At 46.4% G+C, this 26509-nt stretch overlaps 2 protein-coding genes across 7 annotated transcripts in view; one reads left to right on the plus strand and one right to left on the minus strand.

The window, feature by feature from the left end:
* Nucleotides 1–26509, minus strand: part of UQCR10 (ubiquinol-cytochrome c reductase, complex III subunit X) — a 433107-nt gene that overhangs the window by 171044 nt on the left and 235554 nt on the right. The gene's annotated exons all lie outside the window — the stretch shown is intronic.
* CIDEC (cell death inducing DFFA like effector c) lies at nucleotides 374–15991 on the plus strand. Of its 6 annotated transcripts, XM_083417968.1 has the most exons (7): nucleotides 4351–4510; nucleotides 6799–6866; nucleotides 10425–10508; nucleotides 11876–11984; nucleotides 12073–12222; nucleotides 13342–13529; nucleotides 15436–15991. In XM_083417968.1, exons 3-7 carry the CDS (start codon nucleotides 10456–10458, stop codon nucleotides 15602–15604), a joined length of 669 nt encoding a protein of 222 aa, XP_083274094.1. In that variant the 5' UTR covers nucleotides 4351–4510; nucleotides 6799–6866; nucleotides 10425–10455; the 3' UTR covers nucleotides 15605–15991. The 6 variants fall into 6 exon arrangements, with proteins under 6 accessions (XP_083274092.1, XP_083274090.1, XP_083274094.1 ...); XM_083417966.1 differs by lacking the exons at nucleotides 4351–4510; nucleotides 6799–6866 and adding an exon at nucleotides 374–410; XM_083417964.1 differs by lacking the exon at nucleotides 6799–6866 and having other exon boundaries at nucleotides 4350–4510.

A 26509-nucleotide genomic window follows, 5' to 3' on the forward strand; every position in this document is an offset into this window, starting at 1 on the left:
GCCTCCAGGCAGTCTTTGTGGCTGCCTTGCTGCACAACAATCTCCTTAAACGGACGCAACCCTTGTGTGCAATTCTTAAAGGTCCAAGACCCCTCTGCATCTGAAGAAGGTGAGAACATCTCCTGCGCACAGCTTCTTTCTTTAATCTGCTCCTTCCTTCCCACTGGAGGACAGTTACGCTGCCTTCCCAAAAGGGGTTGATCCTGATATATCTGTGTGGAAACAGAGTTCGGAGTAATCATTTCCACTGTGAGCCAAACTTGGTTTTGCCCCGCCCCAGAGTGCTTGTATCTATAGGATGGGAGGCTGGCTTAACTTGGAGGAGGCGGGATTTGTCCCGGTATATAAGCCAAGCCTCTGTCCTAAAAAGTAATCAGCAAAATATTCTCTGCCTGGGACCAGGAAGCCTGGTAAGTGACTGAAAGGCTGTGACTGAGTCATTCATGGTGGTTTGTGGGTTTGCTAAGCTCTAGTGACCTCTTGTTCTTATCGTTGCTTCCTGACCGCAAAGAAGCTTTTCTTTTGACTTCTGGGCTTGTTGCTAAAGAATTTGGGGGCTGGTTGCCAGAACTTTAATAAAGGTGCAATCCTTTCCTTGTTATAAGGGAGCGGGGGACTGCTCCTTTTCCCTTATGGGGTATCCAAGAACCCATATAGAGTCCTTAAGTGGGTCACCTATCGGAAGGGAAAATAACAGAGGCCGACCAGAGTACACTGGTACCTCGGGTTACATATGCTTCAGGTTACATATGCTTCAGGTTACAGACTCCGCTAACCCAGAAATAGTACCTCGGGTTAAGAACTTTGCTTCACAATGAGAACAGAAATCATGCTCCGGCGGTGCGGTGGCACCATTAGCTAAAGTGGTGCTTTAGGTTAAGAACAGTTTCAGGTTAAGAACGAATTAAGTACTTAACCAGAGGTACCACTGTATATTGAGAAGCAAAGTGGCTAGTAAGCCTGATCTTTATTAAACTGTTGCAACGGGGTCCCCCACTCACCTGACGCAGGGAGAGAGGGAGGAGAGGAACCCAGAACATTGGTGTGCAAGCCCTTATATAGACTTTTGAAATTGCCCACCCTGTAGCCCAAGACCACCTCCCTAAAGCATCCTACATACATCACAGAAGGAGGTGGTCTACAGCAGAAATCCTGTCTGCCAGGATACCTGATAATGGTCATTGATTGCATTACCTGGGCAGCCTGGCAATTCTTTTGTGACTGTTAATACTTTAGTTCCTGAGTCCCAGGACACAGGCTCACCCTATTCATACACAAATACACCCTTGAGACAGGATTTGCAAGCAAAAGACAATGGGCAGGCTTTCCCCATTTCCTTCCTCCTTGCAATGAAATATTTGAGGTCAATTTGGGAGAGTCAAAATGGCTTCAGGATTTCTCTCCTGTACTATTTCAGACAGGTTGGCGGTTTGAATCCCCGCAACGGGGTGAGCTCCTGTTGCTCGGTCCCTGCTCCTGCCAACCTAGCAGTTCGAAAGCACGTGAAAGTGCAAGTAGATAAATAGGTACTGCTCTGGTGGGAAGGTAAACGGCGTTTCCATGCGCTGCTCTGGTTTGCCAGAAGCGGTTTAGTCATGCTGGCCACATGACCTGGAAGCTGTACGCCGGCTCCCTCGGCCAATAAAGCGAGATGAGCGCCGCAACCCCAGAGTCAGCCACGACTGGACCTAATGGTCAGGGGTCCCTTTACCTTTACCTTTACTATTTCAGACACGTGGTTTATATACCTATGTATGTGTTTGCCTTGTACATTTATGAACATTTAATCTATATTTGAGACCTTAGAATTCTTATAACTGCCTGCATCTGTTCCACTCGTGAGGAAGCTCTAACGATTGGCCCTAAAAAACCCCAATTATTTTTGTTATAATTATTTTGTTTACTGCATTTTATAGCCAATCTTTTCCTCCAAAGAGTTCAAGGTGGCTTAAATGATTCTCCGCTTCCTCATTTAATCCCCACAAAAACAGGTAGGCTAAGCTGGGAGGTAGCAATTGGCTTAAGAGAGCCTTCTTGGCTGACTGGAGATTTGAACCCTGGTTTCCTAGGTCCCATGCTCTAACCACTAGGGCATACTGGTTCTATATTGCCGTACTGTGAACTTTAGAGCTTGCTGTTGTGAACCAACATGGCTGCATTTGTTTATTATGTGGTGTAGTGGCAGACCAGGATAGGGGAGGCCCTGGGTTCAACTCCTTATTTAGTCATGGGTGGGGTTTGCAGCCTCACCATGGGTTAGTTGCAACCTCTGAGCCTAGCAGAAATCAGCATGGTGTCCTGTAAATGTTACTGGGTTTCAGCTCTGATCACCCCCTGGGAAATGAATTATCCTTTAAAAGTCAAGGAGCAGAAATGTCAATCTCAATAATAATAATAATAATAATAATAATAATAATAATAATAATATCATTTTTCATGTGTAAAATGACTGTCTGCTAAAACACAATAACCTGACTGACCGACTGACCCAGGGTTCCCATATTTCAAAAAGGTAAAAACCGGGACATCCTGAAAGTTCTTGAGCTTTTTCTGATTTATTAAAAACCAATTTTTTGATTGACTTGCCTAAGATCCAGGACAAAGCACCACCCACTTTTTGAAATAATAATAAATAATAATAATAATAATAATAATAATAATAATTTATTATTTGTACCCAGCCCATCTGGCTGGGTTTCCACTCTGGGCGGCTTCCACAGAGACCAAAAATACACTAAAATGCTAAAAACTTCCACCCCTAGCTTTTCTGTATCCTCCACTTGCCCTTTAGAGAACTCAAAATAATGACTTAATGTCCCCCTCCCCTGCCTTATCGATTATATGCCCTTTTTATAGTGCCTTGATTTGTGTTACGGAATTTGTATGATTTAGCAGGCTTGCTGTGTTTTAACATTTACTTACAATGACTGTGACATTTACTTTATAATTGCTTTTAAGTTAGTCTTATATAGAAACTTTAGTGTACTGAAATAATAATAATAATAAAATTATTTATAGAAGCTGGTAACTTTGAAGTTTTCAAGTCTGTGGGCTAGTTGACGCAAGGACGTCTTCTTCTTCTTCTTCTTTTTCTTCTTCTTCTTCTTCTTCTTGCAATTGGGTATTTCCAACAACCTGGTATTAACCTTATCCAGGCGTTGTATATGTGTGATGATCATAGCTGTCAACGTTTCCCTTTTTTAAAGGGAAATTCCCTTATTCTGAATAGGATTCCTCGCAAGAAAAGAGAAAAGTTGACAGCTATGGTGATGATCCGTGTAGCACATGAAATTTGCAGAACTCATGTATTGGTGGTCACACATTGGGCAGAATGCTGGAGCTTTGGCCACCAAACTGCTCAAAACCTTCTGGGACATGGGGAGATAATACCCTTGGAAGCATGAGTGCATCTCTTTCATACCATGAGGACCAGAAACTTGCTATTAGTTCTTAGCACAAGAGCTGCAGTTCCAGCACTGCATTCTGTATTCTTATTCGTCGTGGAGTTTCATTTATTTTATTTATTTCATAAAACCCATGCCCTGCTGGATTGTAAGAAGAAGAAGAAGAACCTCAAAGCAGTTTGCAAGAAAGAGAAAACAATTGTATTATCAATAAGAAAAAAATAGCAACGATAATAGAGACTTTCAAAAAGTTAAAAGAACAAGAGATGAAAACGCGCGTCAACTTCACAAAGCTCTGGCTAGGCTTTTCTAAAGAGAAATGGTTTTGGCAGGCACCGAAAAGAGTACAGTGAAGGCCCCTGTCTGCTCTCAATAGGCAGAGAGTTCCAAAATGTAGGTGCTGCCACACTAAAATATGCATTTCTTACAATTGCGGAACAGGTGGCACCTGTTATCACACCAGTTCCACCGGTTGAAGTGGTTACGAAGTAAGGTGATCTCTCAGGCAGACTGGTCCCAAGCTGTTAAGGCCTTTATATACTCTTCCTTTATTCTTATTTTATTTTTTAAAGGCAGCTGCCAATCAATATGTTTATATATAGTGGACAGATTAAGAATTGGAAGTTCTCTGAACCTTATCTTTTCTATCTCCTCTTTTAAGCTCTTTTCTATCTGCTTTCTGATTTCTCTAACTTTTCTTTCTTTCTCTTTTTCATCATGTGAACATATTCAGATTAATGCTGGGCACAAAAGACCTTTGAAGTTTTGTTTTTCTCTTTATAAACTCTAATTAAACTCTTTTTTAAAAAAGATGCTAGTGGAAGAGAGTTGTTGCTAAACCAGGGAGAATAGAGAAAGTGAACATGTGATAGCATCTGTGCTAAAGTTTGAGGAGTACAGAGTTCACGGCCATCTTGTGACGGGGAAGGAAAGAGCTGACGTCTTGAGGGTGGAGAAGGGATATTGAAATCAAAGCCAGTGGTTGGCTCTCGTAATCTGGAGATGGGCATTCAGCTTTCTGGGGTGTAAACAGAAGTCTCATTCTTGCAAGGAGCTGGTGAGGGGATAAGTCTCAGTCTGCACCCTGTACCAACCTGAGACTGCAGGTAAGGACCGTAGGGCAGGTAGCCCGTTTTAAACTTAATAATCTTATAGCAAAGGCAGCGGACTCTCCTTCAATGGAGGTTTTTAGAATCATAGAGTTGGAAGAGACCACAAGGGCCATCGAGTCCAACCCCCTGCCAAGCAGGAAACACCACCAGAGCACTCGTGACATATGGTTGTCAAGCCTCTGCTTAAAGACCTCCAAAGAAGGAGACTCCACCACACTCCTTGGCAGCAAATTCCACTGTCGAACAGCTCTTACTGTCAGGAAGTTCTTCCTAATGTTTAGGTGGAATCTTCTTTCTTGTAGTTTGGATCCATTGCTCCGTGTCCGCTTCTCTGGAGCAGCAGAAAACAACCTTTCTCCCTCCTCTATGTGACATCCTTTTATATATTTGAACATGGCTATCATATCACCCCTTAACCTCCTCTTCTCCAGGCTAAACATGCCCAGCACCCTTAGCCGTTCCTCATAAGGCATCGTTTCCAGGCCTTTGACCATTTTGGTTGCCCTCCTCTGGACACGTTCCAGTTTGCCAGTGTCCTTCTTGAACTGTGGTGCCCAGAACTGGACACAGTACTCCAGGTGAGGTCTGACCAGAGCAGAATACAGTGGCAGAGGTCAGATGGCCATCTGTCAAGGATTCTTTAGTTGTGATTCCTGCATTGCAGGGGGTTGGACTAGATGACTCTTGGGTCCCTTCCAACTCTATGATTTGCCGCAACTTCAGATGATAATGTGCAGGACAGAATCTAGGTTTTTGTGGGCAAATCATGCTCGGGGGCGGGGGCAGCGCTTTTGCACTACTGATTCCTGGCAGGGGAGGTTTAATCCAGTTTGCATTTGAAAGCAAACTTCCCCAACTCACAGTTTCCAAATTAATATGCTATGCAAGACATAGCTGCCCTTTGAAATTCATCCGCCTTTGAATTTTGCAATGTGATTCTTCAGCCTAGGAATAAGTACAAAAAGGCACATGCTGTGATAAATTGTGTGTGTGTGTGTGTGTGTGTGTGTGCGCGCGCGCGGACGCGCAAATGCAATATTAGTGGAAATAGCATTTTAAATTGCTTTAGGAGAGTTTTATACAATAACGTTCCCCATTGCATACTATGCTTTGCATACAATAATGTGCATATTAACAGAAGTTGGCATGAAAATGCTGCTGAATTTTCATGATGATTTTCCCCTCCATTGCAAACTGAGATGAGAATGTGGAGGGCTGAATTTAGGACTGGAAAAATGGGCAACTGGCTCCATCCAGTCTCACCTCTCCTGTGATTTTGTGGCTCTCCTCAGCTCTGGGACTCCAGATGTGCTGTGTAGCCAAGTGCAGGAATGGCCACTCGGGTAATTTATGCCACAGTTCTGGACTAAGGGATTATCCACATTTAGCTTTTGCCCTGCTCTTTCCAGGCACAGGACTGTGCTTAAAAGCTCCATGTCAGACTGGTTGGTTGGTTTGCCCAGGAAAACCCGCTCTTTAGTGCTCAATCAGAGCAAACGTCAATTTGAGTTTTCTTCAGATTGCAATTTGCTCCAATTGAGCTTTAAAGAGCAGGGTTTCATTGGAAATTTCTGGAGGGGGGGGGAGGATGCTTAGACATGGATCTTTAAAGCATGGGCTGTGCCTGGAAAGAGCGGAAGAATAAGCCCTATATGACCTTAGGATTCCTTCTGCTCTGCTGGGAAAGGGTTATAGCTCAGTGGCAGAGCATCTACTTTGCACAAAGAAGGTCCCAGGTTCAATCCCCAGGTGGGGTTGGGAGGGACCCCCTGCCTCAAAGCCCGGACAGCCTCTCCTAGTCCTTGTAGGCAACACTCAGCTAAACAGTCCAATGGTTAGACTTGGTATAAAGCAGTTTCTCGCTTCAATCATCCCTTTATTCTGAAGCACGAGGACTAGAATCTTGCTTTGGTTTTAGGAGAAGGGCCAGAGCCTAATGGTTGAACATCTGCTTTGTACTCGGAAGGCCCCAGGTTCAATCTGCAGATATGCCTGCGAGTGTCCCCCTGCCTGAAGCCCTGGAAAGCCGCTGCCAGTCAGTGTAGACATTACTGAGCTAGATGGGCCAATGGCTTTCAATTTAAAATCACCCCTTTATTTTAGAACCACACGGAACCTATTTGATGCTATGACTTGGAGCATCAGAATTTGCATGCAGAAGGTCCCATCAGGTGGGACTGAGAGAGACTCTCCTTTCATGTAGAGCTGCTGCCAGTCAGTGTAGACATTACTGAGCTAGATGGGCCAATGGCTTCCAATTTAAAATCACCCCTTTATTTTAGAACCACAAGGAACTTATTTAATGCCATGACTTGGAGCATCAGAATTCGCATGCAGAAGGTCCCATCAGGTGGGACTGACAGAGACTCTTTGCATGAAACCTTGGAGAGCTGCTGCCAGTCAGTGTAGACATTACTGAGCTAGATGGGCCAATGGTTCATTCATTCATTCATTCATTCATTCATTCATTCATTCATTCAGGCTTTGTTGGCATAACAGGATCTGAGTCATCATGATGACTCTCCTTTCTCCCCGCCCCCAGAATTGGGTGACACTGCTCAGTGCCCAGCAATCTGGCCCGATTGCCCAACCGCTGCTGTTCCTTGCCACCTGACGCAACTGGGCTGGTGAGGCTGGCAGACACTCTGTCCCTTTTGGCAGCCCCACCCTGTCCCTGTTCAAAGGGCAGACGGTGTTCTTTGCTTCTATAAACAGAGAGGGCACTGGGACAAAATCCAGTAGCGCTGGCAGAGCAGCTGGTGAAAGTAAGTAAAAGGCCACGGGCGTTGCTTGACTGTGGGTCGTCTGTCAGCCTCATGCCAGACAGCAGAGCCAGTTATATTATTAAGGTGAGGAAGCTCAGAGGCACAGCATCTGCCTTGCATGCAGAAGGGTCCCAGGTTCAAATCCTGGCATCTCCAGATCAGGCAGATTCCTATTTCATTCAGGTCTTTTCTTTTTAACCTTAAGGACTAGAAAGTTTATTTTTGGGGAACGGGTTTTATAGCTTACTGGGAAATAGAGCATCTGCTTCGTACAACAGGTTCAAACCTCAAGTCTCTCCAGGTAGGTTGTGTGCCTGAAGATTCACCCCAGTACTTACTGGTTTGCCTGAAGATTCACCTCAGTACTTAGTGGTTTTCCCAATCTACAAGGGCTTATAGGCAGCCCTGTGCAAAGATTTAAGTCAGTCGGTTGACAGATCAATTGGGTATCTGAGTAACTTTTTACTAAGAAACAGGTCCGTCCGTCCATGCCCCCCCCCCTTTCTGAAAAAGGGACCCGTTCTGTCTTTAGAGCAGCAATTTTAAGGAGGAAAGTTTGGGGGGATACTGAGTTAATTTTTTTCAGGGGAGCAAACTCTTTCTCTGACATAATGCCTGATTTTAAACATTATTTTAACTGTATATTTTATTCTTTTTTAAAAAAATTAAATACTTTTCAGATATATACATTTCGCTGATTTTACAATCATTTTGACATTTTAAAACTTGACTTCCTTCACCCTCTTTCTGTGGTGCCTTAAAAATTTTTTTAATATCTTCTGCATATCCAAATTAACTTAACTTACTCATTTATTTATTTTCTTTAAATATATACTGCAGGTATTTTTATCTGTTTACAATTTATCTGTAAACATTCAACAAACCATTTCCATTCTTTTATAAAAAGTTTGTTATCTTGATTTCTTTTTCTCCCGTTAAGTTTTGCAAAACTGTATTTTATTCTGATCTATGAATTTTGTGTTTTTTGCAATGGCTTCAGCTACATACAAATAAACAGGTGGGGCTGGGAATGTCCCCTGCCTGAAACCCTAGAAAGCTGCTGCCAGTCAGTGTAGACAACAATGAGCTAGATGGGCCAATGGGCTAACCCAGTACCGGGCAGCTTCCTGTTTACTTCATTTCTGTTGGGGTTTTTTTATAGACCCATAAGGACTAGAATCTTGATTTATTCTTAGTCGAAGGGCTGTAGCTCAATGGTAGAGCATCTGCTTTGCATTCAGGATTGAATGTTCCCTGCCTGAAACCCTTGAGAGCAGCTGCCAGTCAGTGTAGACAACACTAAGCTTGATGAACTGCTGGTCTGACTCATTATAGGGCAGCTGCCAACGTTTCTACTTGGGGCTGGAACATCATGTCCCTTCCCTCCCCAACCGTCCCAATTTATGAGCTGCCTTATCATGAGACTTCCACGTCTTCTCTGCAATTGGCAAGAACTCTTTGCTGTACCAATAATCTTCTCCTCCTGGAACGCGCAGGTTAATTGGGGGTGCAACGTTAGGGGCACAGCAGGCTGTCTTTCAACTGGGAAGGTCTAGTTGCTGCATTCTTTTGAACACTACACTCTAAAAACCTGCCCCACTAAAACACTGGATTGGCCTTGGTTTCTTACCTTATATTACTGTATTTTTTCCTGCTGCTCTGAGTTCTCCCTCTTTGGATTTACCATCTTGTGTACAGTGGTACCTCAGGTTACAGACGCTTCAGGTTACAGACGCTTCAGGTTACAGACGCTTCAGGTTACAGACAATTCAGATTACAGATGCTTCAGGTTACAGACTCCGCTAACCCAGAAATAGTAACTCGGGTTAAGAACTTTGCGGCGCGGCAGCGGGAGGCCCTATTAGCGAAAGTGGTGCTTCAGGTTAAGAACAGTTTCAGGTTAAGAACGGACCTCCAGAACGAATTAAGTTCTTAACCCGAGTTACCACTGTACTTCCTGAAACAAAGGGTTGCTGCATTGGCCAGCACCTTATGCTGGAGAGGAATTGCTTTTCAAATTGACATCCTGTATTAATATGAATGTTAAAAAGGTAAAGGGACCCCTGACCATTAGGTCTAGTCGTGGCCGACTCTGGGGTTGCGGTGCTCATCTCGCTTTACTGGCCGAGGGAGCCGGCGTACAGCTTCCGGGTCGTGGCCAGCATGACTAAGCCGCTTCTGGCAAACCAGAGCAGCATACGGAAATGCCGTTTACCTTCCCGCCGGAGTGGTACCTATTTATCTGCTTGCACTTTGACGTGCTTTCGAACTGCTGGGTTGGCAGGAGCAGGGCCCGAGCAATGGGAGCTCACCCTGTCACAGGGATTAGAACCGCCGACCTTCTGATCGGCAAGTCCTAGGCTCTGTGGTTTAACCCACAGTGCCACTTGCATCCCTAATATGAATGTTAGGTCTACTGATTTTCATATTTATCTGTTTTCTCTTGGATGGCCCAGATAATATTTTGATACACAGATGGCGGGCCTCTTTGCCTGGAGAGTCATGCCTTTATCTCCCCATCCCTGTGGGCCAGGTTTGACAGGTGGGCAGGGCCATCCACCTGTCAGTCATCTAACAGTGTGATGACCCCCAGTCATTGCTTTCCAGAAAGGATTCTGGGAACTGTGTTTTGTTAAGAGCTGTTCGAGGGCTCTTTCCCTCCCCAGTCTTCAAGCCCCAAAGTTTATTGGAAACAGGGCTGGATTGTCAAATCACTCTAGCAATTGTAGCTCTGTGAGGGCAATAGCGGTCTCCTAGCAACTGCCCACACCCTTAACAAACTACATCTCCCAGAATTCCTTGGGGGAAGCTGTCACTGTTTGAAGTTGTATCATATTGCTTTAAATATATAGTGTGCATGGGGCCTAAGAGGACTGGTGACACCAATCCTTAATGCTGCTGGCAGGGCTGTACACTACACCCTCTAAAAGGGGACAATGCAAAGGGGTGGCAGAACATCTGCTTTGCATGCATAATATGCCCAGTTCAATTACTGGCATCTCCAGTTAGGACTGGGAGACACGCCTGCCTCAAACTCCGGAGAGATGCTGCCAATCAGTGTGGGCAATATCAAGCTTAAAAGACTCCCATGAGAGGCAGCTTCCAACAGAGCTCTATTAACCAAGCTTTCTCTCTCCCTGCAGTTTGGACCAAAAAATTCACCCTTTCTCAAGGATGGACTACGCAAAGAAGTCTCTGTGCTTGCTATCCCCTCGGTCGCTCACCAAGTAAGTACCTGCAGGGCAGTCCTTGCGACTGAGGGTGGTTAGCTGTGACTGCCTTGAGCTGGTGGGGGGGGGGGCTATAAATGCAATAATAAATGCATGCTAAAATGCTGATGAATATTCATGATCAGTTTAACTTCCTGCTCCTCCTTACCCACAATATTACCATTAATTTATTAATTGCCTTCATATATATGAGGTTATATTTTCTGAGAATCCTCCGGAAAAACAATGTCTCAAAGGACCTGTTGATGGCATTTTACCATTGTACTGTGGAGAGTGTATTAATTTATGGTCTGTGTGTGTGCTTTGGGAGCTGCACGGTCAGGGAAAAAACAATGCTGTCCAGGGTTGTAAAGACTACGGAGAGGATAACTGAGTGCACTCTTCCCACCTTGGATCAAATCTATGCTTCCAGGTGCCATAAGAAAGCTGCAGAGATAGTGCAGGATAGTGTGCACCCCAGAAATGATCTCTTTCAGCTTCTGCCTTCTGGAAGAAGGTACGGGGTTATAAAGACTAGGACTAGCCGCCTGAGAAACACTTTCTACCTAAATGCAGTTTTGGTTTTAAACACATTGTAAGGAGTCTATATGGGAGTATATTGTCTTTAAAAATGGAGTTCAGAGTTTTTAGGGGGCTAATCAGGTTGGGATAGCTGGGATAGCAGGCTTGTTGAATGTCTTATGTAGATTTTTCAATTCCGTTGTTCTGTATGGGACAATGACAGTAAAGATATCGTATCGTGTGTGTGTGTGTGTGTGTGTGTATAGTTTTACAATTAAAGTTTACATTCAAATATGAGTTAACATCACAAAAATATAGGATTCCCTGAATCCTTGGACTTCCCTCCCCCCTGCCCCCGTGAGTTATCTTGTAGCCTCTTTCTGTTGCATCTTATATTGTCCTCCATTTTTCTTTTAAAAAACCTCCATCATATCCTTAGTTCTTGTTACAAGTGTTGTCACAATCTTGCTAATGTTTTTAATTGTTTACAGTGTTCTCCAAGATAAATTATAAATTTTCCCCATTCCTTATTAAAGTTTTCATCTCCCTGGTTTCTGATTTTACCCGTCACTTTTGCCAATTTGGCGTAGTCCATCAACTTATTAATTGCCTTCTAAACAACCAACTCAAGGTGATTTACATGATGGGTTCTATCCAGCTAACCTTTACTTGGAGCAGATCCATTGGAATGAATGCACTCAAGTTAGTCGTGCCCATTCAGTTTAATAGGTCTACTCTGAGTACTACAAGCATTGGCTATCATTCAAAAACCTCCAACCGGTGCAGTGAGGTGGCTAGTGGCCCTTAAAACTGGGGAACCAACTGAGAAACCAACATTTGATGGATTCCATCCATCCATCCAGGTGTGTGTCAGCCAACACTCCTCAAGCCCGGCCTTACCGAGTCAGCAACTGCGACCGCACCATCCGCAAGGGGATCATGGCCGACAGCCTGAGGGATCTCCACGAGAAGGTGAGCGATTCTAGGAGCCCTCTGCCAGAAGCAAGGTGGGATGGGTTGAGGGGACAGGTGGAATTTGAACCCGGTGCTTTCTCTCTAGGTACGCAGTGCCCTACTCTTAGCAGGCAACATCTCCATTGTCCTGGATGAAGATGGCACCACCGTCGAGACAGAGGAGTTCTTCCAGACTCTGGAGGATGGGACGGTCTTGCTGGTGTTGACCAAAGGACAGACATGGCGCCCAGCCAAGGTGAGCCAGTGGGCTAAGCCCTCTGCTGGTAGGACCTGGATAGGGGTTTCCATGGTGAACGTGTTCTGCTAGGCTGAAAGGTGTGTGCATAGACCTTTATCTCTCACGTGTTACGGGGTCTAAGCTTGGCACTCCTGAGGTCTTCCTCCCAGTGGCATAGCTAGCCACTTGGGTACCTGGGGTGGCGCGCATGCCCTGAAGCCAGGGGCAGGGCGAGCTGCCAATGGGGGCGGGGCAAGCCAAGGCAGAGCGCGCTGCATGGAGCCTCTCCGCAACCTCCCTCTCAGCTGTAGGGCAGCTGAGGTGGTGGGCAGAGGCAAGCCCATCAGCGTGGAGCTTGCAGGCAGTCCGCCCGCAGCCTCCCCCTCAGGAGAGATGTGTGGCTCAGGCACGCTGCAGGCCCTCTGGTTGTGAACTGGATCCATTCTGGAGGCCCATTCGCAGCATGAAAAGAATGCAACCCGCAGCGCGTGCGCGGGTTGCAATTCACTGCTTCTGCGCATGCACGTGATGTCATTTTGCGCTTCGGTGCATGCGCAAGTGGCGAAACCCGGAAGTAACCCTTTCCAGTACTTCCGGGTTGCCGCAGGACGTAACCTGAAAGAACGTAACATGAAGCGGACGTAACATGAGGTATGACTGTAGTTGGGGGAAAGTGACAGTCTCTATCCCATTTTCTCTTCCAACTCTATGTGCTTTCTTGAGGCGTAGCAAATTCTACTGGAAACAAGTCTTCCCAGGTCGCTTGGGAAACGAAGGGCGCCCTTTTTCTGCATCTTTGGTGAGGTGATCTGTGGAAAAGGGAGAGAGAGAAAGAGGTGATGGGGGGGGGTTACTGCAGCTGCTCAAAAATCCAAATGTGCCCGTAGGCCTCAAAAGGTTGGTGACACCTGGTCTAAGCAACGCAGATTCCGTCTAAAAGAAACTATTTAGGGTCAAAGTTGGTCCATTTTTTTCTCTGACTTTGGATTAAGCAAATGATGTTTACTATTTTAATGTGCACAACATGTTTAGACTACTGCAATGCTTTACATATGGGGCTGCCCCTGGAGACTTCACTGGTACACTTTTAAGTATACAAGGCCTATTGTAAGCCTACTTTTCTTTGTTTCCTGGCAGACAGCAGGCTACCAGCTCTCTCTGTCCCACAAGCCCCGGCGCAGGATTGACGTGGCCTGTGTAACCTTTGACCTCTACAAGACCGACCCTCGGGACTTCATTGGCTGCCTGAATGTCAAGGCCACGCTTTATGGGACGTACAGCATGTCTTATGATGTACAGTGCTATGGGGCCAAGAGGATAATGATGTGAGTATCAGTCTGTCTCTCAGCTCAACTGAATTAGACCTACTAATGGAGGAGAAATTCAATACAGTTCACATTAAAGACAAACCTATCTAATTCACACTTCTGGAACTGAAATGTGTGGACCGAAATGCAATCTTTCTGCAAAATTCACACTTTTTGTAGTGCTGTCCTCCAGGCAAGCAAGGTGTAAAAAGAAAAAGAAAAAAGAAAAAAGCATACTACTAGGGTAAAGTCTGCCTAAAAATGCATATAATACTGAAAATGAGAAAATTGCATTGTAAAAGTGTATGCTGGGCAAAATTGCAAATAAGCACCTGAATACAAAATGGAATTCGCTGATGGATTTTCGTGAGGACCCTTTAAAAAAAATGCAAAATAATGTGAAATTTGGAGAATTGAAGACTGGGATAAATTAGAAACTGGAATAGTTGGGTTCACCCATTGATGTGGGTATTAACTGTTTTGCAGACAACTTGCTTTTAGATTCCAATTTTATATTGCATTTCTCCCCCTTAACAGGGGGCTCAAGCTGCATCCACATATCAGATCACATTAATATAAAGTGAGCGAACATTCTCTCGTTCAAACATTTGAGCTATCAGTAAAACCCACTGCCCCTTCCCAATTTTAGCCAAATCATTGTCCTCCTGTAGCATTTCAGAAAACCAGTAGCTAATGGGAACGTAGCCGCTGCCGCCACCACCACTACCGCTGCTTCCAGTTGCTCAAGCATGGGGTGATCATTAAGGACAGTGGCATTGCCTTCCCTGCCCAGTTGCAAAAATAGATTTGCCCTTGAAGCATAAAACTGTGTCCTGAGCATGCATACCCAGGGGCAGAGGAAGGGGTGTGCGGTGGGGGCGGGCTACCCCGACTGTCACCACTGAGGGGGGTGACAAAATGCCGGATGGCACTCACCGTGGGGCCTGCAGCACGCCCGAGCCACACGTCTCTCCCGGGAGTGACACGGTGGCTTGGGCGCCCGCAGGCTCCGCTCTGCCCCAAACAGTCCGCCTGCCGACCCCCCCCCCCCCAGCTGTAGGGCAACTGAGTGGGAGGAGGCAGGCAGACACCTTGGAAGATGAAGAGAAGAAGAGTTTGGATTTGATATCCCGCTTTATCACTACCCTAAGGAGTCTCAAAGGTGGTACTGTGGGTTAAACCACTGAGCCTAGGACTTCTCAATCAGAAGGTCGGTGGTTCGAATCCCCGCGACGGGGTGAGCTCCTGTTGCTCAGTCCCTGCTCCTGCCCACCTAGCAGTTCGAAAGCATGTCAAAGTGCAAGTAGATAAATAGGTACCGCTCCAGCAGCAAGGTAAACGGCGTTTCCGTGTGCTGCTCTGGTTCGCCAGAAACAGCTTAGGCATGCTGGCCACATGACCCGGAAGCTGTACGCCGGCTCCCTCGGCAAATAAATTGAGATGAGTGCCGCAACCCCAGAGTCAGACACGGCTGGACCTAATGGTCAGGGGTCCCCTTTCCCTTTAAGGAGTCTCAAAGCGGCTAAGAATCTCCTTTCCCTTCTTCCCTCTCTCCCAACAAATACTCTGTGAGGTGAGTGAGGCTGAGAGATTTCAGAGAAGTGTGACTAGCCCAAGGTCACCCAGCAGCTGCATGTGGAGGAGCAGGGAAGCGAACCCAGTTCACCATATTACGAGTCCACCGCTCTTAACCACTACACCACACTGGCCCCGCGGAGAGTCCTGCCCTGGATCACCCTGCTCAGTGGGCAGCTGGCCCCGCCCCTGGGCGCAGGGCACGTGCGCCACCCAAGGTGCCCGATTGGCTTGCTCCACCACTGTGCAAACCTGCTCAGAACACTGATATCTCTCTCCTGTTCAGAATCCTACCTTAATGCAAGTCGAATCTTTGACAAGGCTCCTCTCTCTCTCTCCCACCCCCCAGGGAAGCTCTACGCTGGACCCTCTTCACCATGCAAGCGACGGGTCACGTGTTGCTTGGCACGTCCTGTTACATGCAGCAGTTGCTGGATGCCACCGAGGAGCCAAAGGAGGAAAATGCGTCGCCTCGGTGCCTCCTGCAGTCCCCTCCCACCAGGAAGATGCTGCAGTGATGGGAGAATCTTGCCTGCCACTGATTTTCATGCTGAGACTTTTGACATCCCCTGCACAATGTAGCCACGCGGACTTAGGTGTTGTAGGAAGGAGCACGAACATTCACGCCCCTGCCTGGCCCTCGGGCAGAAACTGCTGGGGATCCGGGAAGTCTCACCGCTGCTGTATTATTTAACCGCACTCTAATTTATATTACTCTTTAATGGGATATTATCATTGCCATAACTCCCAGGCGGAAGCTGGTTGCCGGGCAGAGCCCAGCCTCCCCTTCACCTCCATGTATTTATTTTAGATATGGGATTTTAGCCTGCATGGTGTCAAGTCTTGTTCACGTGGGCTTGTATTGCATTGTTAATAAATATTGCATTAAAAAGGATTTTCTTAAACCGCCTGTTTCTCTCTCAGATGTATGGTGTGAATGTGGCCTTGGTGTCCTCCAAATTGTTTCGGTCCACAACGGCCTTAATCCCTGGCTAGCCATGGAAGAACCTGTCAATTTCACTTCTCTGTTTTGCTTCTTTCCTAATCCATACATTCAGTTCTCTACATTTCTTCAGCGAATTGCCGATTTCTTCCTTTAAAAAGATCCTCCTGGAATTTCTTCAGTGTTCTAGTACAAATTACTGTAATAAACACTTCTTCTTTTTTACTAATGCACACATTTTATTTTCATACATAAATGTATGTACGCGCAAGCACACACACATTTAGGATGTGGGCGTCTCTGTAGTCTAAGCCGCTGAGCCTCCTGGCCTTGCTGATCGGAAGGTTGGCAGTTCAAATCTCCACGGTGGGTTGAGCTCCCGTTGCTCTGTCTCAGCTCCTGCCAACCCAGCAGTTCGAAAGCACACCAGTGTAAGTAGAAAAATAGGTACCATTGTGGCAGGAAGGTAAATGGTGTTTCCGTGCGCTCTGGTTTCCATCAAGGTGTTCTGAAGCGGTTTAGTCATGTTGGCCACATGACCCGGAAAGCTATCTGTAGACAAATGCCTGCTCCCTTGGCCTGAAAGCGAGATGAGCGCCGCAACCCTATAGTTGCCTTTGACTGGACTTAACCGTCCAGGGATCATATTGTATATATATGCTTTCCCCGATATTTGCATTTTTGTAGTCTCTTATGGCAGAACCGCACTGCAAAATCTGGATGTGTGCAATTTCAAAGGATAGTTCAGGGTTGGTTCTCATGTTGCAGGAAGTGCAAATCTGGTGCTGTTTTAGATGCAAATTGATTTCCCCCCTCATCTCTGGGGGTGGTGTGAGTTGCAGTCCACCAAGATCTGGAGGCGGCACACATTGGTTTCCTCTATTTCCCTGCGTTAAATGTTTCCTCTCCGGTGTGATCAGGGAGGAGTTTGGGATGGGACACTTCATATTTCTCATCTGTGGTCACTTTGTATTTGACCTAATAAGTAGGGAGGGTGTATTTTTCACTTCCCTCCGTTTCTCATTTTACCTAAACATTTAAGTTCAGTTGCAGATCACTTTGCATTAAAAAAACCCAAACAACCTCTGCACACATTAATTTTTTCAAGCAGTTTCCACAAACAGAACACATTTTTGAACTTGTTTTTTGTCGTTGGTAGTCCCCAGGTCATCAAAAAACATTGATGGAACCTCTTTTAGCCTTTAGCCTTTATCTTACATCCACCTTTATCTTACATCCAGCCTTATCTTACATCCACCTTTAAAGTACATTTATACTAACAGGGACGCGGGTGGCGCTGTGGGTTAAACCACAGAGCCTAGGACTTGCCGATCAAAAGGTTGGCGGTTTGAATCCCCACGATGGGGTGAGCTCCCATTGTTCAGTCCCTGCTCTTGCCCACCTAGCAGTTCAAAAACACGTCAAAGTGCAAGTAGATAAATAGGTACCACTCTGGCGGGAAGGTAAACGGCGTTTCCGTGCGCTACTCTGGTTTGCCAGAAGCGGCTTAGTCATGCTGGCCACATGGCCCGGAAGCTGTACGCCGGCTCCCTCAGCCAATAAAGCGAGATGAGCGCCGCAACCCCAGAGTTGGCCACGACTGGACCTAATGGTCAGGGGTCCCTTTACCTTTATAACTAACAGTCCCAACCAAACTTCCCTGTGAACTGTAGTTTACCCCTTCACAGAGCTACAATTCCCAGCACCCTTAACAAACTACAGTCCCCCGGCTTCTAAAGCCAAACACTTCACACATCCAGTGTGGATGTAATTTAGTTTATGGACCATAAAAAAGTCCTGTTTTAGCAAAAGACAAACTGGAGAAAAGTTCAGGTCCTGTGGCTCTTAGCCCTTGCACCATGATACACAGAGCTGTGATTGCTCCATCTCTAAGTTAGTGATGAAGCCAGCTATGTTAGAGAGGCAGCCTTACACCAGCTTCTTCCCTTAGGAAATGTGTGCAGCATTTATCCTCTGGCACAGATAATGAAATATAAAACCTATTTATGTCAGGGTAAGTGTGATGTGCCCAACATGCTAAGCCAAAAAGAAAGAAACAAACAAAAACAAATAAGTTACCTTTGCTCTGATTTGCTTCATTTAGAGGCATTTAAGGATGCTCAGCGATTGGGGTTTTTTTCCCCCTGCTTGCAAAATGCAAGCTCTGCAAGTTTGTTTGAAAGCTCCCAAAAAGAGTTGTACAAGCTAGGCAGTTGCTGGCAGCCGACAGTTGAGTTGATGGACAGTCCGGGAAAAGGAATTTAACTGGCTCTGCCTTGAGAGCTTGATGGCCTTTCAGAAATGTTTGTAACTACTCTGAAATTGCAAGAGTGATTTTGACACTGCTCTCTATTGATTGTGTAAGTGTGTGTATTCATTTTGCAGGCCTCTCATGTCTCGCCCCTGACCCACCCACCCTCATTTCCAGAGCAAGCTGAGCCTTTCCATGTCAGGGAAGATGCAGTGATGAAAACACCTGGAACAAACCAGTGGGGAGCTGCAACAAAATATTGCAGCGTATCCCCTTCTCTCCTGTTTGGGGCTCCAGCCACACTGAACAGGGGCCTTCCAGTGCTGTTTGGAGGCTCAAAGGAGATACTCTCCTGAAGCTTTCAAACACCTTTGCTATATCCCAGGGACTGGGAACTGGATTCCACCAGTGGGCCGGATCCCTCAGCCTCCCCCCCTTCAGTGGGCTGGACCACCAACCTCTCAAAAGTTGGAAGGAGATTGTTGCAGCAGCTGGTGGGTGGGTTACAGTCATAAGCATCATAGCCAAGTGAGGAATTGAACTCTGGTCTCCCAGGTTCTAGTCCAAATAATAATAATAATAATAATAATAATAATAATAATAATAATATTTATACCCCACCCAACTGGCTGGGTTTCCCCAGCCAATCTGGGCGGCTACCAACAGAATATTAAAATACAAGAACCTATTAAACATTAAAAGCTTCCCTAAACAAGGCTGCCTTCAGATGTCTTCTAAAAGTCCGGTAGTTGTTTTTCTCTTTGACATCTGGTGGGAGGGCATTCCACAGGGCGGGTGTTGTGGGGGAGGAAGGGAAAGGAGATTGTTAGCTGCTTTGAGACTCCTTAAGGGGAGCAAAAGGCGGGATATCAAGTCCAAACTCCTCTTCTTCTTCTTCTAAATAGGTACCGCTGTGGCGGGAAGGTAAACAGCATTTCTGTGCGCTCTGGCTTCCATCATGGTGTCCCGTTGCGCCAGAAGCGGTTTAGTCCTGCTGGCCACATGACCCAGAAAGCTGTCTATGGACAGACGCTGGCTCCTTGGCCTGAAAGCGAGATGAGTTGCCGCAACCCCATAGTCACCTTTGATTAGACTTAACCATCCAGGGGTCCTTTACCTTTTCAGCTAGTATTATGAGAGATGGAGAAAAAATTTCCCCTATCTACTTTTCTCCATCCTGTATAGGATTTTATAAATTTCTATCATGTTGCTTCACCTTTCCTCTAAACCGGTGTTTGCCAAACTTGAGTCTCCAGCTATTTTCAGACTAAAATTCCCACCATCCCTGTCTTGCTAGCTAGGGATGATGGGAGTTGTACAGTCATACCTCAGGTTAAATATGCTTCAGGTTGAGCATTTGCGGGTTACGCTCCGCGGCGACCTGGAAGTAACGGAACGTGTTACTTCCGGGTTTCGCCGCTCGTGCATGCGCAGATGCTCAAAATGATGTCACGTGCATGCGCAGAAGCGATGAATCGCAACCCACGCATGCGCAGAAGCAGGTTGCGTTCTACTCTGGATGCAAATGGGGCTCCGGAACGGATCCCGTTCGCATCAGAGGTACCACTGTATTCCCAAAACAGCCGAAGACGCAAGTTTGGGAGACCCTGATCTAAACTGAAAAACCCCAAATGCTGTACCCTGCTGATCGTTTGGATTGCCCTTTCTCAAATCTACACTATCTTTTTTGAGGGGAGGTGACCAGAGGTCTGGACAGGCAGATTTGAGCCTGGAGACTGAGGTTGCCTGCCCTTCCTCTGGTAAGACATCTCATGATACAAGAAGATGCGAGCTTTCACTTTGCACAGAGTATCTCCTTCAGACAGAGTGTCTTCCCAGCTTTCACCTGGCTGCATCACCGTTCTCCTTCAAGGACATCCTTACTGATTTCCAGCAGAGCTACATGCCCCCCCGAGGGGAACAGAGTCAGGACTTCTCTGTCGAACAGGAGGACAGCGCTTCCCACACATTTCAGGAAGTGTGAGTAACATTCATTAGCACCCAGGGTTGGAAGTAGCTTAGCGGGACAAGGCAGAGGCACTGGCAAGATGAAAAATCACTCTCAGCCCTGCCACCAACCTTACGCTGCCCGTTATCCACAGTGGCTTTAATTAACAGCTACCCTCAGACACTTCCAGCATCTCAAATACCTAGGAGGCCCTGGAGAGATGGAGCCCAAGGATAGCAAAGCCCTTTCTGGTTCTTTCATGCCACACAAGAAATGGTGTCTGGAAAACCTAATGCAACCTTTGGCAACTTGGTGCCCACCAGATATTTTGGACTACAACTCCAGCAGAACCCCAACCAGTGTGGTTCTTGAGTAGGGCTGGGCTGGGCAATTGCAGAGCAAGCTAAGAATCAGCAGCAGGAGGCAGAGCTAATACAGATGAAGCTGGCGACTGAAGGGTCAAGGAAACAAACTTGGGAAATACAAAAGTCTTTGCCCAGGATAGGGAAACTGTGGCCCTCTGGATGTTGAGGAACTTCAACCCCCATCATCCACCCATAGCCACAGATCTCCCATTCTGTGTCTACTCCATTTCATGTCTTCTATCCAGAAGCAAAATAAGACCTCAGAGGCTTCCAATACAGATATCCAAACACTCAGCGGATATTCAAGTGTCCCTGTTTTCCAAGTGCAGTCCCAGATTTACATAAGCCGTCCCAGTTTCTGATTTGGTCCTGGAACGTCCCACTTTTCCTTAAGATGTCCCTATTTTCATCAGAGAAATGGTGTGGAGTTATACAACTCCCAAGCCAAGGAGATAAATAACTATACAACTTTAGAAGACATCTGAAGGCAGCCCTGTATAATAGGGAAGATTTTTTAAATGTTTAATATTTTACTATGTTTTTATATATGTTGGAAGCTGCCTAGAGTGGCTGGGGCAACCCAGTCAGATGGATGGGGTATAAATGTTGTTGTTGAATAGGTAAAAGTAAAGGGACCCCTGACCGTTAGGTCCAGTCGTGAACGACTCTGGGGTTCTGGCGCTCATCTCGCTTTATTGGCCGAGGGAGCTGCTGTACAACTTCCGGGTCATGTGGCCAGCATGACTAAGCTGCTTCTGGCAAACCAGAGCAGCGCACGGAAACACAGTTTACCTTCCCACCAGAGTGGTACCTATTTATATACTTGCACTTCGTGCTTTCGAACTGCTAGGTTGGCAGTATCAGGGACCGAGCAACGGGAGCTCACCCCGTCATGGGGATTCAAACCATCGACCTTCTGATAGGCAAGTCCTAGGCTCTGTGGTTTAACCCACAGCGCCACCCGCGTTGTTGTTGAATAGGACATCCCTATATTGGAGGGTATTATCAGGGCATTCATGCAGTCTGATTCACTCCCAAGCAGTGCCAAACAATGGTAAAAGCCCCCCTGCAACTTTTTGTGGTGAAAACCTCTCATTTCACGGCACCCCTCAAAATGAGCCCTCGGTGCTCTAACCTGAGCACTGGTTTTTCGACGAAAACCCAACATTGTCCGATTGACTTCCAAGTGGTGCCAAATGTAGGAAAAAGGCCCCATGCCATGTTTGGTGGAGTAAACCCCTCATTTCACAGCGCCCCACAAAATGAGCCCTCGGCGCTCTAACAAAACGATCCGTCTGTTCCCTAACTCTGTTCCCTGTGACTGTGAAGTCACAGTTTTGCCAAAACCCCAAAGTTGTCCGATTCACCCCCAAGTGGCACCAAACAATGATAAAAGCCCCCCTGCAACTTTTTGTGGTGAAAACCCCTGATTTCACAGTGCCCCATAAAATGAGCCCTCAGCGCCCTAACCCTCAGGGTCACATTTCTCCTGAAAACACGACATGGTCCAATTCACACACATGTGGCGCCAAATGGTATCTTGGTATCTGCACTCGCATCCGCCTTCATCGCTCCCCACCCCAGGGAGACATTAGGAACAGCTGTGAGCAGCCAACAGGTTAAAGGAGACCGCATCCATCCCACGGTGTCTGAGTGCTGATTGCACAGGTGTGTCCCCGCTGAAGCAATTAATTGAGTGAAACGTGAAGCTAATTTTAGCGTGTTTATACAAAACAACGGCTCTCGGATGAGAAGAGAGAGGTAATACGCAGGCAGCATTGTAGCTGGGCGATGATGGAGCTGAGGTCATTAACAGAGGAAAAGGAGGAAGAGAAAGGTTGAGCTGTGGTGGCTGGTGCCCATCGGGACTGGTAGGGCGGGAGGCTGGGAGTCCAACAGTAGGTGGCGCCACCATCAATGACAGTCTGAGCCAACTAATTCTAAGACAATCATCTATTAATGATGATGATGATGATAATTTATTATTTATACCCCGCCCATCTGGCTGGGTTTCTCCAGCCACTCTGGGCAGCTTCCAACAGAATATTCCAACAGAATATTAAAATATTAACCTATTAAATGTTAAAAGCTTCCCTAAACAGAAGCTTTTCAGATGTCTTCTAAAAATCTGGTAATTGTTTTTCTCTTTGACATCTGGTGGGCGTTCCACAGGGCGGGTGCCACTACCGAGAAGGCCCTCTGCCTGATTCCCTGTACCTTGGCTTCTTGCAGCAAGGGAACCACCAGAAGGCCCTCGGAGCTGGACCTCAGTCTCCAGGTAGAATGATGGGGATGGAGACGCTCCTTCAGGTATGCTGGACAGAGGCCGTTTAGGTGTTTCCTACTCTCTTATTTGAATTGTGATTTCACCTTTTTATGGGATTCAGTGTCGATTGCTTTCAGGTACTTCCAGCAATTAACAAATGCAATATTTAATAGAGGATTGGGCAAATCCATGAAGGCTTCTCATGGCTACTGGTCATGATGGTGGGAGGAAGCCAAGTTACAGGGAACCAGGCAGAGGGCCTTCTCGGTAGTGGCGCCCGCCCTGTGGAACGCCCTCCCACCAGATGTCAAAGAGAAAAACAATTACCAGCTCTTGTGCTGGGGTCCTGCTTACAGGCTTCCCGTAGGTATCTGGTTGGCTAGTATGAGAACAGGATGCTAGATGGGCCATTGGCCTGTTCCAACAGACAGGCTCTTTCGGTTTTCTTATGTTTATCCTTGCCTGGATGTTCATCTAGGAGCCAGCCCCCCCCCCCCCCCCGCATTCTCCATCTCATGGTGAGAATGCAACCTGGGAGCCAGCATGTTTTAAGAGGCAATTAATACCACTTCTGCAAAGCTGTCAACCTCAAGCGGCCGGGAAACAAGGGAGGCGCTGGGATTTGCAGCGCAACCTGCTGCTTCCGTCTGTTCCTTCAAAGAACCATCTTGTAAAGTGCGCACCGGGAAGAGTAATCAGAGAGGAGCCAAGCGTGGGCCAAACACACACAGGTGTGGCTTACCAGGGAGAAGATGGGTCAGAACGGATGCCTGTCTCTCGTTGCCCAGTGCTGCCTGGCTGAGGGTGCCATTCTTTGCGTGCTTCCTTGGGAGTAAGGACAGGAGGATCGGGTGCTGTTAATGGTGCTTTACACCCTCCACACTTGTAAGAAATGTTTTTGCTTTTTTAAAAATCTATGGCAGCACCCACACTGTGGAACTCCCTGCCACTTGACACCAGGCAGGCGTGGCAACCCCTGTATTCTTTACAGCATCTGCTTAAAATGTTTTTGTTTAAGCAAGCCTATCCAGACACGTAGAACACTGATGTGTTTTAACACACTTTCTGGCATATAATTGATTGATAATTGTCCCATCTTTAAACCCTAGAGAGTTGGTGCCAATGAGTGTGAACCATTGACCAATGGTCTGACTCTGATCCTTATATTCCTATGCTTCCTAATTGGCTCAGTCTCTTTGTGGAATAAATAACTATTATAACTATTTCTTAGAGCAATTTGTTGTTGTTACTATTACTATTATTGTGATCATTATTAAAAAGGTAAAGGTAACCCTGCCCGTACGGGCCAGTCTTGCCAGACTCTAGGGTTGTGCGCTCATCTCACTCTATAGGCCAGGAGTCAGCGCTGTCCGCAGACACTTCCGGGTCACGTGGCCAGCGTGACAAGCTGCATCTGGCGAGCCAGCGCAGCACACGGAATGCTGTTTACCTTCCCGCTGGTAAGCGGTCCCTATTTATCTATTTGCACCCGAGGGTGCTTTCGAACTGCTAGGTTGGCAGGCGCTGGGACCGAGCAACGGGAGCGCACCCCGCCGCGGGGATTCGAACCGCCGACCATGCGATCGGCAAGTCCTAGGCGCTGAGGCTTTAACCCACAGCGCCACCCGCGTCCGTGATCATTATTATTCTTTATCAAATTCATATACCAGTTTTCATCCATAGATCTCAGTCCATAATATAAAATTACAATATATATATATATATATATATATATATATATATATATATAAACACAAAATGCATTATAAAAAAATAGCAACAAACAACACATGAAAGAGGGTATCGGATATCAGATTCCACCTTTCCTCCAAGAAGCTCAAGATCACAGTTCTCCTCCTCTTCATTTCATCTCAACAACAACCCTGTGAGGTAGGTTAGACTGTGAAACAGTGATTGGCCTAATATCACCCAGTGAGCTTCACTTGGCAGCGGCAGGGTTTGAACCCGGGTCTCCCAGCGCAACACTCTGGCCACTCCTCTGCAACGGGTGCGAAATGGCCGCATAACATGGCAGCCAGAAATTCAACAGGTGCAGCTCGTCGCATGCAGCAAATCGAGGCGTCCTTTCCTATAGGTGGACCAAGTTTGCCTCGTCCATTTCGTTCTGCAAGGCAGGAACTGAGGCTCTGTCTTGTAGGAAAGGAAGCAACGCAATTAGCCAGCAACTGCCCCCTAATCTAAGGTCAGCCGCTCTTTAATGAAGCCATCTGCTCCTGCCTCTTTCCCTCATTAGTTTTCAGCGTCCAAGAGGTCAGGAGCATGACATGTCCAGTGGTTTAAAGCTTTCAATCTTCCAGAAAAGTTGACCACAAAGTGTCGTGTAGACTGGGCTTTGTTGGTCAAACTTTTACCAGCCATTAGTACTCTTCCTCTTCTCCAATGCATTACCGGTCCTTCAATAGCAAGCTCCAGGGTGGGCTGAAACCATTTTAAATTCAGAAGTTAAAACAGATTGTATTCATAAGCATAGGGTGGGTCCTATAGCACACATCTCAGGGGTCAAAGAGGCATGTCTTCAGCATTCACCAAAAGCTGTATGGGGGAAAAGACACAGACACACCTCTACATGACAAAGCTCTGCGCTCCTGCGACTGCTTTTGCCAGTAATGTTATTGTTTCATTATTTTTGTAAACCACCTGGGCCCAGTATACCTGAAGGAGTGTCTCCACCCCCATCGTTCAGCCTGGACACTGAGGTCCAGTGCTGAGGGCCTTCTGGCGGTTTCCTCACTGCAAGAAGTGAAGTTACAGGAAACCAGGCAGAGGGCCTTCTTGGTTGTGGCACCCACCCTGTGGAACACCCTCCCATCAGATGTCAAGGAAATAAACAACTATCTGACTTTTAGAAGGCATCTGATGCCAGTCCTGTTTAGGGAAGTTTTTAATATTTGATGTACTGTATTATCATGTTTTTAATATTCTTTTGGGAACCACCCAGAGTGGCTGGGGAAACCCAGCCAGATGGGCGGGGTATAATTATTATTATTATTATTATTATTATTATTATTATTATTATTTGTTGGCTTGCTTTTACAATCAAGCAGTATATAAATGGCATGAAATAAAAATTAATAACATTATATAGAAATAGAGATATATAGATCTTCTTCTTCTTTGGTGATCACTCATAGCCAAGTAAGATTGTCTTCCATAAACAGTTTTAACAGTGAGTCCGTAAGTGACTGTGGAGACCAATTCTGGATCCGCAAGTCCTTCCACAGTGGGGACATTGGTTTCCGGGCGGGAGTTGATCATGGTGTGGATTTGCCAAGCATGCCTTCCTCTTAGCACGTTTCTCCCTTGCGTCCTGAGTTTGAGTGTCTTCAAAGCCCATGACACCTTTGGTAAAGGCTGTTCTCCAACTAGAGCGCTCACAGGCCAGTGTTTCCCAGTTGTCAGTGTTTTAAAGATTTGCCTTGAGACAGTCTCTAAACCTCTTTTGTTGACCACCAGCATTACGCTTTCCATTTTTAAGTTTGGAATAGAGTAGCTAGATATATAGACACACACACTCCTGCCTGGTCCCTCTCCTGAATCTAGCTGCTTACTCCCTACATCAATGCCCCCCCTCCCCATGCTCAGGAAGCTGTTGCAATCACAATTTTCCTTCCCCCATCCTACTAGGGCCC

This window comes from Podarcis tiliguerta (assembly GCF_965153285.1).
Source record: "Podarcis tiliguerta genome assembly, chromosome: 16".
Classification (NCBI taxonomy): domain Eukaryota; kingdom Metazoa; phylum Chordata; class Lepidosauria; order Squamata; family Lacertidae; genus Podarcis; species Podarcis tiliguerta.

Coding starts and splice junctions, on each gene's coding strand:
- CIDEC (XM_083417966.1), top strand. CDS start 10,456: ATGGACTACGCAAAGAAGTCTCTGTGCTTGCTATCCCCTCGGTCGCTC. Junction 12,223..13,341: donor AGACATGGCGCCCAGCCAAG/GTGAGCCAGTGG, acceptor GTTTCCTGGCAG/ACAGCAGGCTACCAGCTCTC. Junction 13,530..15,435: donor GGGGCCAAGAGGATAATGAT/GTGAGTATCAGT, acceptor CCCACCCCCCAG/GGAAGCTCTACGCTGGACCC.